This window comes from Diabrotica undecimpunctata, chromosome 4 (genome assembly GCF_040954645.1).
Source record: "Diabrotica undecimpunctata isolate CICGRU chromosome 4, icDiaUnde3, whole genome shotgun sequence".
Lineage (NCBI taxonomy): Eukaryota > Metazoa > Arthropoda > Insecta > Coleoptera > Chrysomelidae > Diabrotica > Diabrotica undecimpunctata.
Genome location: NC_092806.1, coordinates 95,670,161 through 95,683,316, shown reverse-complemented (window position 1 = coordinate 95,683,316; position 13,156 = coordinate 95,670,161). Strand labels below are relative to the sequence as shown.

General features: G+C 32.4%; 1 protein-coding gene across 3 annotated transcripts in view; it reads left to right on the top strand.

The window, feature by feature from the left end:
- Positions 1-13,156, top strand: part of LOC140438318 (uncharacterized) — a 78,720-nt gene that overhangs the window by 34,400 nt on the left and 31,164 nt on the right. For all 3 annotated transcript variants that reach the window (XM_072527998.1, XM_072527999.1, XM_072528000.1), the window contains 2 exons: positions 985-1,240; positions 12,010-12,155. In XM_072527998.1, the coding sequence (XP_072384099.1) occupies positions 985-1,240; positions 12,010-12,155 (402 nt within the window). The remainder of the gene's footprint in view (positions 1-984; positions 1,241-12,009; positions 12,156-13,156) is intronic.

Below are 13,156 nucleotides of genomic sequence, written 5' to 3'. Positions count from 1 at the left end.
TTTTGATAAAAGGTGTACTTCTTGATCTCAAAAATTTCACATCCACGCCTATAATTTGTACCAGAGTATAAAGTGCATCACTAATCATAACAATCTCCTTGCCCCTAGTTTGCCAAGAGTCGCCACCAGGCTACCCAAAATATTTAATACCTCTTCTATTCTCCCATTAACTCGTTAGACGCAGTCATTGTCCTTAGGCAGCAAATGCACAGCCAGATCGTCGATTTAGTCCATTAGTAAGATGCCGCGTGGCATTTGCAGATAAAGCAACCCATCGTACATGTTCCACAAGGTGGTCCAAGGCAGAAACCTGCGAAACACCCACACTATCTCATGAGGAGCTCTCCCTAGTTCATATATCTTTTTATCCTATGTCCTGACTAGAAAAATCGTTAATTCCGTAGCAGCTCTTTCCTAAAGAGATTTATTTGGAAGCCGTCTGTTATAAATCGATCGTACTTCAGCCAATTTAGTTATGGTATATCTTCCATTTATTTCTGATAAACAATCCATTCTGATATAATTCTGAAACGCTGAACCAGCATGTACAGTTCTGGTGGAAGTGTACTATATGTTTTTGAAGTGACTTAATAGTCTCCAAAAAGTGTTTGCCGTCTGCAATCTAATGTCTTAGGGCCATGCAGCATTTGGTTTACTGTTACAGATTTTTGTTACATACAAAGTCTGTAGTTTAAATCTCCATGAAACAGTCCCATTATATGCAGGTATCAGTCGAATGGCGCATGTTTAGTAACGAATTCGTATGAATCTGAGCCGATTCCTGCTTGATTTCCATAGCACTTTGGCCCTATTAGCACATGTCCATCTACTATACATTTTGCATTTATATTTACTTATATAGTTAAAAATTAGTTTATACAAACAGTACTATTAAAATTTTATATTTTTATGATTTCTGAAAACGTTTAAAGAAGAAATTAACTTTATGGTTTTTAATATCACTAATTAATTTAGCATTTTTAGAACCAAACAACAACTGAAGATTATCAGTTAACTACTGATTGTGATCAATCCATAATTCCTAGAGATCATAATATGACTGTTCAAGATACCGACTTACTGTCAATTGTTGAAAATTGTTCTGTTACTGCAGTCGAAAATGCTTCTCTACACTGTACGAATATATGTGCCCCTCCCGTTCAACCTACAAATTTTGTTTACAATTCCGAATGCATGTGCCCACAAATGGCTGACTATATCCATACTTATGCAGTGCAAGGTACCAATTTGAAATTTATAAATGCATAATTCTTCCTATAAGTATATAGCTTTTTTCTTTGCATCGGAAATATCATCTTACGCTGTTAAACATTAAGATCGGGCATTAAAGAGTTATTATTGGTAGAATGTTTTAAGCCAAAAGCTACTTATAGTTCGAGATGGCAACATTTTAGTTTATATATTTGCATTTATTAAAATACGTGTGTGAAACAAAAAAAAAGATGTCACAGTAAGCGGTACAGTAGACTAGCGCGAAGCTTTATACTACGTTTTCTGTATTTTTAAAATTTAAATAACATTTTTAAAATTCAATGCAGTAATTTCATTACTTATTTATTATATATTGTTTAAACAAGTTTTATTATATTAAGATAATTTAATAAACTATTACGTTTGCTTCTAACGCCACCTAGTAACGTACTAACAAAGCAAAATTATAGTGGTAAACTCTTGTAAACTCTGTTACGTTTGGTTTCTTTGTATGATAACCTTACACAATTGCGTAACTTTAACCCATTGGGTTCCAGTAGGACTTTTAGATCCCAGCGACAGTTTCAATTTGCCTGATGTTCCAAGTAAGTCCCGTTTTACATTATATTCTTCGATATCGGAGTTTATCGACTACACTGCACATGTTTCTCTACTAAAGTGATATTGGAAACGTTGGATGGCTCAGTTCGTTCGTAAGTACGACGCCGTCAACACGTGGTTCTTACTTTTCGACGTTTTTACAGTTAAAACAACTTGTTTTCGACACAATCGTAAGGTAAGTTTGTTGTTTAGTGTATATAATTATTCTACACGTTAATCTGAGATTCGTTTACTTTTGTAAATTGTGTCCCACTGGGTTTTTTGGACGGGCCTTTTATATCCCATTGGTTTTTTTCAGCATGTCAAGAAAAAGAAAGCTTACTCAAAAGGAATTGCAAGAACTGGCTGATAATATAAGCGACATATCTTCATGCGATGACATAGATGCAGAATCTAATATATCTTCAGAAGACGACGAAGAAGACCCATTCCACCACAGTGATCATTCTTCTGATAAGTCGTATATGGCATCAGATGATTGTCCTGACAATAAAAAAGAACACACTCGCTCATCAGATGGATCGAATACGTCTTCATTTGATTCTCGCGAAAATAAAGAAGACGAGAATACTTGCTTGCCAGATGGGGAAGATTTAATTGAAGGTAAGAAAGCCATTATCAATAAAAAGAAAAGAGAACTCCCTATGGTATGGACATCAGTCGCAGCTGATCATAAACCCAGATTTGCTGTTCCTCCTAAAATACCTTGTGTAGTTAATGAATCAATTAATATGAATTCGTCACGTCTAGAAATTTTCTTGAAAGTATTCCCTCGAAGTTTATTTATTTTTATTGCGGATTGTAAAAACGAGAGAATTAAAATGTATAATCGCAAGGAAGGAAAGTCTCAACTGCTTACTGATGCTGGTGAAGTAATGATTACTGTTGGTTGTACTCTAATAATGTGCTATAACAGAGTGCCTAAACTGAGACATTATTGGTCTTCGCATCCGTCTGTCGAAAATAAAACGATAAGTACTACAATATCAAAAAACAGATGCTTATTCATTCTCTCCAGTAGGCATGGGAAAAACCTACCGGTTTTAACCGAAAACCGGTTTTTTTACTTTGCAGTAACCGGTTTTATCGGTTGTTTTTTTGTCCCGGTTATAACCGGTTTTTTATTTTTAAAGTAAAAACTGGTTATTAGGTTTTTAGGGGTGATTAGGATTAGGTTAGGTATTATTTTGGATCCCAATCATAATTATTATTCTCAAGTAATTATTCCAAACTAAACTATAATTTAAATTTTATTTTATTTTATAAATACAGAAACAAACTTGTAACCTATTGGATTAAAAAAACCGAAAACCGGTTTTTGCAAACACCGGTTTTTTTGGTCGGTTATAACCGCCAGGTTAAACCGTAAGCAAAAAAACCGGTATAACCGAAAACCGGTGTTTTGTCAAAAACCGCCATCCCTACTCTCCAGACTTTACTTCAATGGCCCAAAGAAACCCAAAGATTGCAGTAAGATATATTATATAGGAGAACTGCTTTCCTGTTTCAAGTTCACATTTTAAAAGTATTTAAAAGTAAACCGACAGTACTAGACATTCAGACGAGAGTATGGTGAAGTTCAAAGGTCGGTCGTCCCTAAAACAATACGTACCTCTAAAACTAGTGAAAAGGGATATAAAACAATGGTGCAGGTGTGATTTTACCGTTTACTCTGGAAAGGAAGTTGAACAAGCTGATGGAACTCTAGGTGAAAGAGTAGTAAAAACGCTATGTGAATCGATACGTACTGATAATGTTGTTGTGGCTTTTGACATGTTTTTTACCTCTGTACGGATAGTGAAAACTATTAAATTCGCTGTAGTTGGTACAGCCATTACAAATAGACGGAACATGTCTAAGGAGTTTTCTATAAAAAGCAAAATGAACAAGGGAGACTCTGTATTTCTAACAAATGAATTCCAAACCCTAGCCACAAAATGGCAAGATACCAAACAAGTATCCTTGTTGAGTAACTGTCATAAGAGTAGTTGTACAACTATTCGAAGGAAAAATAAAAGTGGGACCAAAGTGGACGTTCCTTGTCCTGCTGCTGTTGCTTTATACAACGAAATTATGGGTGGTGTGGACCTGGTTGACCAAATAAGGAGTGTATAAAATGGATAGACGATCCTGTAAATGGTAGAAAAAAGTTTTTTACCGATTGCTTATGGTGTCAGTGGTAAATAATTGGGTAATATAATGATTTACATTGAACACGCAAGAAAACATCCCTTTTAGAAACTTTGTTTGATTTATCAGAAGATCTTATTTCTAAAGGTAAAACTATTACACAAGTTAAACTTAGAAAAAGAAGTGTAGGTAAACCTTCAAATAGATCACGAAATAAAAATGTAGGAGACCACATGCGGATTGAAACTGCTAAGAGACGGCTCAAGTTTGTGTTGTTTGCTCAAGAATGGGTAAAGAAAGAAGAACCACAACCATCTGCACAATGTGCGATGTAGGTTTGTGTAAATAGTGTTTCACATTATATCACATATATTAAGTTACATGGAATTATTTTTTATGCATATTTTTGTAAATTTTTCTGAAATATAGTGTTCATTTATTTGTGGCCGTAATCTTCCAATATACCCTACGGGATATAATAATCCCAACCAACATTCCCATTGGGACATATAACTCACTATATTTTTGTTTTTTTATGTAAAAATTTGGTTTGGTACACTTTCAAAATCCTCTATGGGTACCAGTACAAAGAAATAATTATTAAAGTCGAGATTGTAACAACACAAAAAAGAAATTGGGTCCCGAAGGGTTAAGGACAACTTGGCGATGGCCAATGAGATATTTTGGAGAATGCTTCATCAGAGTCCCATAAAATTGCTATAAAATTTAATTTAATACTGACCAACTTTACAACTGATCGAACCACTACTTAAGTCCGATTATAAATTCCAACTCTGAACACAATATTGAAGTCAAAAGGTTGTTTTTAACTAGAATTTGAATTTGCTTGAGCAGAAAAAGTTTTGAAAAAGTGTTTGAAGTTGTTAAAAATATGGTAGGTAGGTGGTTCAAGTAGAACTTAAAGTTTTTTATTTATTTTTGTATAATAATTTTGTAATATTCTTCAGCCTGTATTCGTCCACTGCTGGACATAGGCCTCTTACATTTGCTTCCATTGATTTCTACTCTTGGCAATTCTCATTCACTGCTAGCCCGCGACTTGTTTGATATCATCTGCCCACCACTTCTGTGGTCTACCCTCTCCTCACCTGTTCTCTCTTGGTCTCCATTTTGTTAATCTCTGTGTTCATTTTTCGGGATTATCTCGGGCAACATGTCCGACTCATTGCCGCTTGAGCCTTGCTATACGTTCTGCGACATCAGTAATGTTTGTTCTTTCACGAATGTCGATATTTCGAATCCTGTCTCTCAAACTAACACCTTGTATGGCCCTCTCCATCGCTCTTTGGGTTGTACTGAGCTGCTCTAAGGTTTTCTTTGTAAAGACCATGGTCTCCAGTCCATATGTAGTTACAGGCAAGATACATTTGTCATAAACTCTACGTTTTAGACACATTGGTATATCTTTAATAAAATAATAAACTTTAATAAAAGTAAAAGAAGAAGTCAACAACAAGAATATACCAAGAAGAGCTGAGTAATAGAAGATCAAACACATAATCTACAATCTAACACATATGCAACGCACAATACACACATAATTAAATCAATTGTTTCCCAATTTACGTTACACAACCACAACACTGACATAATTTTGTACACATTTAACATGGAACATACAAAAGCGGCCAGAATTTGATATTCCTAGGGTAAAAAACCTCCCTCAAAATGTGTTGTAGCTACTATGGGCTGTTTGCCTACAAGATCTAGGTCAAGCATGTCAACTTTGAAATAACATAAGCAATAACAAAATCTTTGGTTATAGATATTTTTACATAATTTGTACAAAAAGCCATATTTGAGAGCGATTTCCGGAGTGAAAATTGAATTGTCAAATATTAGTTAATTAAAATGTGATTTTTATTACAATTACAACTAATATTTGTGGCTTAATCCCATAAAAAATATAATATTTAAATTAACCATGCCACAAGAGATTAAGAAATTTTGCAATACATTCCTTTGCAGAAAAGTCGAATACTTATTTTCAAAATATGCCGGGGGATACAAATTTCAACCTGCACTCTGGAGAATGTTCTCTAACCACTTCTCGAATCATATGGAGTTCATGTCTTCATGATAGTCCCTAGCTTTCTTCGATATAAAAACAAGAACACCATGTTGCAGAAAGCCAGTACGGCTGCCAATATGAGCGAAAGTTAGACGCTGGCTCTTTCGTAACGGCGCTCGCAGTCTTGTCAATAAACCTTCAATAAAGGCTTATTGTCCATTGGTGACTGTTGTATCTTGCTCTTGTGTAAGTAATTCAATTCTAAAAAAATAATAAATAACCACGTCGCTGAAATTGTATGATTTTCCAACAATTGACAGTTTTAAAATCGGTTCTTATCAATGAATCATCGTCTCTATTTTTTTGTCACAGAGCTGTACGCATTTATTTTCAATTAAAGCAGTAAAGCGAAAAGTATCGTTTTGAAAGATTTATTTACACTTCTCTAGAAAAGGTTCAAATAATTAAATGGTATCATCAAGGTAATCTTTGTCAGAATGTGTAGATCTATTTGTTAATACTTTCAAAAATAGACCCATACCTTGTAGACAATTACCAATATTGTAAATAGTTTTGAAAGAAACACATTGTTGCTTATAATTTTTGTACAAAATGTCACAAAAGAAAGGAGATATCCCCGAAAGACAGCAGGAAATGGAAAGAAGAGCTTAAAGTATTTGTGCTACCATTGAGGTGGATAACTCAAGAACCACTAGAAGTGTCACCGAGGAGTTGGAGTTCTCGCGAACCACAGTTAATAAAGTTTTAAAAATAATATGACTTTAAGAGTTTTAATAAATGTTCAAAAACTAGGAGTTATTTCCCGGAGATCAATTTCGTAGAATGGAGTTTTATAAAGCTGCAATGAATGCATCTCACGAAAATGATAATTTTATAAAAACAATATTCTTTTTACCGATGAATCGTCATTTTCAGTACGGGGTCATCACAATCCTTCCAGAACGGGGTATTGGTCTCAAAAAAATGAACATCGAAGTATTGTAAATCGGGCCCAACGTCCTCAAAAACTTGGACCAGCATTTTAGGTGACTATGTAATTGGTTTATTTTTTATTGAGGGAGTTCTGAATTCATCTAAAATCTTGCTCTTGTACAAGATAACATTAGTCCAGCTATTTAGAATTTTCCAGATTTACGTTTAGATGTCTTTGGTCGCAACGGGATGGCTGTTCTATTCATAATGCGCGTATCGTGAAAAATTATCAACACAATTTTTGAGGATCGCATTATAAGCGGAACAAGCCAAATTATCCACTATCTTTGGCAACGATCTCGAGAGGGCACATACTCTAGTTGATTTAGAAAATAAAATAAGAAGTGTATGTGCTACAATTATGCCACAACAGCTTGCAAACGTAATACAAGCATTTTACAATAGACTAGATTATTGTCTTGCAAAACAAGGTGTTATATTTGAACCTTTTATTTAGTTTACTTTTTATTTTGTACAGTAGAATGTATTTGTTGTTTTTTAATATCTTTAATACTTTGGCTGTCACCATAAGAGTTTTAGGTAAGTTCACCAGGTGCCAAAGCGAAAAATGCTTACAAAACAATGTTTATTCATACAAACGGTTAATAGTACAAAGTTGGTTTACACTCTTACAAATTTTATTTAAAAAAACAACATGATCACGAGTGATCCTAATGGCACTGCAGTAACATATTACACACTTAAGTGCCACTGGTATCACCGGTGATTGTGAACAACTTAATGCTTTTTAGTGAAACATCTCACACAGTAAAATTTTTCGCAAACATTACAAAATGTAGAAACAAGTTTGGGTTTCTTTTGAGCTTTTTTACTGCCTTTTTTTGCAACTGTTTCAGTATAACATTGGTTAAGACGTTTTCTCTTCTTCCTATTGCTTGTAGTTTTGTCGTCAATAGTAACAAGCATATGCTTTACTTAGTAGTAATAGGTTTAGGCATCGGACTGTAATCGACTAAAATAAAGATTAACATTTCCCGAAACGAGATAACTTGCTGTTTTGGTATCTTGAAGGAATTATATATTACTAAACTATTATTGATGACAGCCATATTCATAAAAACTTGAATTGCAGCTTTATGATATCAGCGAACAGTTTTTCTAAGAGGCGAGAAATAGCTTACGAGTTGATCTGAGACGTCAAAACCATCTTTTCCTTTGTTGTAGTCTATAATTGGTTCAGGTTTAAATATAGCTATATCATCTTTCTTATGTTTACCTGTATTTCTGATGTTGATTTTATGTCTGGTCATTAAAAAGAGGACATCACGTTTATCGTGCCATTTGCCTATAACGCCATCACGATGTTCCTTTTCAATTATCTCTCTTTTTAATTTTGCGGAAAGTATATCTTCTTGAATATATTTTCTGTTTTTACATATTATCCCTCATAAGTGACTATTACCATCTAATAATTATTGTTTTGCTAAATGCACAGACGTGTAGTAATTATCGGTTATTACAACTCTTCTGTTTTGAAGAGTCTTTTGCTAAATCTAGCACAATTTTTCCCGATAAATCCTGCCCTTTATTAGCCATTTTGCCGTTATACATAATCATTTTTAGAGTATAACCTGCAGGATTACATAATTTAACGCTTTAAAGGTACATATTATTTGAAAGGTAGTCTTCCCCGAAAGGGAATCATACTTTCATCAACAACTAGTATTGAGTCAGGATTACATTGTTGAACAAAATGTAATTGTGTCATTTCGAATAATTTTCTAATTTTATGGCAACGATCATTTGGTAAAGCAGCCGTGTCATTAGCAAAATTGAAGAGTCTCAAAAGAAGCTGAAATCTGTTACTGGTCATTATAGAAGAAATAAAAGTTTGACTTATTCCAATAATCAGCAATTTTGGAAAGCTTGACATGGCAATTTCCATACACATAACACAACCCAAAAATTTTAAAGTTTCTCCTATATTGGTAAGTTTCTATGCATGAATTCTGGATGATCTACTATAAAGTTGCGCATTTTTTACTTGCGCAGTATTTCTGTTAGTCACCACAATAAAACAAAATTTTTTATTATCGATCAGTTTCCTGTATACATGAAAAGGAGTTAGTTCGGTTCTATTTTGAGGATAACTACCATCATAAACATATGATTCATTACCAGGAAACTGTATATCGAGACGTAAATGAGTATAGTCAACTTCGTAACATTCATCGTCATTATTTTCCTGGTGGTTAGATTCTACCGATTGTTGTGCATTTTCATCCAATAAGCTTGAATCACTGTTACATTCATCTTCTTTATCAGATTCTTCTTCATCACTCGGGTTGTACTCTGAATCGGATAACTAAAATTCATCAGAATCATCCTCCTCTAACAATTAGAGCAACTCCACCTCTGTCAACCTTTTATTTTTATTTGTCATACGCTACGTTTTACTTGTACTTGGTTAATTATCCATGATCTGAAAGACTAATTCCATTTAAAAAAGTAACTTTACTAGCACAATTTTTCATTAATTAAAAGCAAAATCATTTGAGGTTATGTAAAATAAATGAAGTAATATTTTGTTTATCCTTACAAATAATCCAGCAACAAGATTTTAAAACTAATAAACTACATATACTTACTTTATATATACCACATACGACATTATCGCCCCTAATAAAAAAACATAAGCAAGCTATTGGTTTTTAGTGTGCCACAGTAAAACTATTTGAACGTCTTCACAGTGCTGACCGTTATAATAATTCTGAAAGTTAAATACTCACAAGTAACACCGGTGATCCTAATGGCACAATTGTAATCTGTTAGTTAGGATCCCCGGTGATCCTTGTGGCAGACAATGTGTTAAATGAATTAATAATTTGTATTTAACTATTGATCGAATAATACTTTTTCGTTTTTTTGTATATTCTAAAATAAAATTTTTTAAAGGTTGTTAACTGCATTGCAATAACTGCTGCGTTCTGCACATACGAAGACCTCTATATAACAATCGAGGTCATCAGAAAGGAAGAAGAATGTCTATATTCAATCTAGACCCGCTGGTCCTTCCTTTCGCTGTTAATATCAATATTAAAATAAAACAAAAATAAAAGCCAGAGGACTACATGAAACTCTATAACAACTAAACAAGAATATCTGGATACAGGATGTGATGTCGATGAATAGATTGTAAAAACACATTAACAACAAAGGAATTTGAGAATTCGGTTGCTATGGTTGAGTATGATTATAAATAATGCATAAATTAATATTAGATCCGGAAATTAATTGAAACCAACCAAATTCAGATTTCTGCTTTAATCTGTGCCTTCTAAGAATTGCAAGGCAAAACAGACGTTGATAAAGATATAATAATTAGAGACATGGGGAATCTAAAATTGCATTCCACAACATATCTCCTCAACTAAGCAAAAATACTTAGCGAATTGGTTTCTAGTATTCATAAAGAGTAGACTGAAATAAAAGGAAAGACAGTTAATATTTGATTTCAAGTACAGTGCGTTTGTATATCCGCTTGAAACTAAGTTTGGTTTCGACAATTAGTTTCCGGATTTATTATCAGATGTCGCTATTGCGTTCATATTGAAGCCATTTTAGTGTTGCTTCTACTAAGACAGGAAATATTGTTGTCACGTTCAGAACGTTTGTAAATAGCCGCTCCGAAGATAAAATACGTATAAGCGGATATACAGACGCACTGTACGTGAAATCAAATCTTAACTGTCTTTCCGTTTATTAATATTAGACTTTAAAGGGTAGAAAATATGCGCACATATAATAATATAATTACTCTGTGGTAAAATGTGGTACCCTGTGGTTCAAATACTGCAAAATATGTGGGTATTACTCTGAGCTCATGTAAAGAAGAAAAGAAAATAATAATTCTGATTGAAATACAAAAAAATGTACTGGCTGATTGACCAAAATTCTACGATGTTTCTACATAATAAATTATTATTATTATTCACATTATACAGCAAATACTGAAACAATATTATTATAAAAACAGTATAAACATTTAGAAGCAAAATGTCACAAATCACCAGAAAATATTTCTATTCATATAAAAATTTAATCAAATTATAGGTACTTTATTTATATAAGATGTCCTCAATCGTCGTCGACTTTTTCGCCCGGAACATCTTCGTGAACTACCCATTTTAAAAACAATAAACACACTGGCACCACAGATGCTGGCACACACTGGTTTGTCAAAAGTCGGAATAAGCCCTAATAATGGTATTCAACATTATATAAAACCCTCCCCCGAGAGGGTGTATACTTCTTATCTACCTGTCGGCGAGAATCCAGAAGCTATCGACAAAGACGCCTATGCTGACCGAAAGAGAGTTACATTTAGCAGAACTTTGAGATTTTTTAAAAAGTTTATACCAAATAGCTGCTTTGTGTTGCACTTTATGTTTAAAAGAAAAACAGATTCAAAAAGTGGGTCAAATTCTGTAGTGACCTATTTCAAAAAAAAAAGTTTACGTTTATTTTAACCAACAATATTTGAAAAAAAAAATATTGTTTAAACAATTTATTATTTTACAAACAAATAGTGCACTAGAACTTTTTAAGACCTTTCATATAAAAAAAGAATCATATCAATATCTGCCATAGTTTTTGCATTACTTGATATAAACTTTTACATTGGAATTTAGCTATGCCCAGAATCTTGAGGAACGACCTTAAACAGTCTTATACGTATATGCCCGACACATCAGTTAATTATAGTAGAATATTTGGTATAATTACCCTATTACTAATGAATCATATTTTTGTAACTATATATTTTGATTGACAAAATTAAAATGTTTGGCATGGATGAATGACGTTTTCATGATCCCTGTGAGTTTATCATTTCTGTTATGCTATCATTTGATAAATTTAAACATTAGTCATCTTATAACTTGGGCTTCATTTTAGTTTTTGATTTATTGTACCTATCTTGTATTTCTTCTTTAATATCTACTTGTTTACTCTTTTTTTAATACTTTTAAATATTTTTGGTGTCTATATTTACATTACAGGTGAGAAGAGAAAAACTGCAAAGAAAAATTTATTTAGGTCATTTTTGACGATTTTTCAAAATAAAAAATGCATAAACCATTTTCCTTCAAAGTCAAAATATTACAAAATCAATATACAACAGTCTCGTAAAAACATTGCTCCAACTGTAAGTATATTTTATGTATTTCAATATTTATTTTGAATAAAGATTAATAGATATTAAGATTTTTGTCGGTTTGAATTTAAATATGGCATTTAGTTAAACATGGTTACTATAAGATTAATGATAATATAATTATTTCGTACTTAACTGATGTACATACTATGTTAATAAAAATACTATATTACCAACACCTATATTATAATTTAGCTATTGAAATATGTCATCTGAAATATTTAGTGCCATATTACAACAAAAATATCTGCTTACTAGGTTAATAAATACAACTGTTTTTCTTTTTGTCTACGTTAGGAGATACACCCGATTCAACACCGAGGTTTAGATCCTCTAAAGAAGTTTTTTTAATATATTTTTATTTTTATTATTTTATTTTTATTTTTTATTTTTGACATTATATTAACATTCTTGACAAATATTCGAAACTAATATATATTTTAAATAAATGTGCACGATAACATGCATGACCAAATCTAAGTTTATGATGGTGGTTATATATTTGCGAAGGAGGGTAAAATTCTTATACTAAGGTTTTTTTGGAATAATCGGTTGTATCAAACTGTATTATACCTATATAAAACTCTACTGTACCTTTTTCAGTGTGTTTTCCAGTTATTCGTTTGTTTAGTTCTTGAACAAGCAAAAGCATCTAAAATGCAAGCAAGGCTGATATTTTTTTAGTGCAATATAATTAAATTTTTAACTAACTGGTCTACGTGTTAATTATATGTAAATTCTGAAATTGATTTGATACACATCAATTTTATTTTTTGGTAGTGTTTATTAATTTCTAATAAGAATTTTTTTATTAAAAAAATGTATGAATTAGAAGTACAACATGGTAGTTGCGCTTTTTGAATAGCTGTAAGTACAGATAATGAATCAGATAAAATTATTTTTTTTTATTTAGAACCACGCGAGATTATTATCAACCACGCAGGGTTATTAGTGGAGTAACGTACAGAAGAGTTCATTTTATTTACATTAAA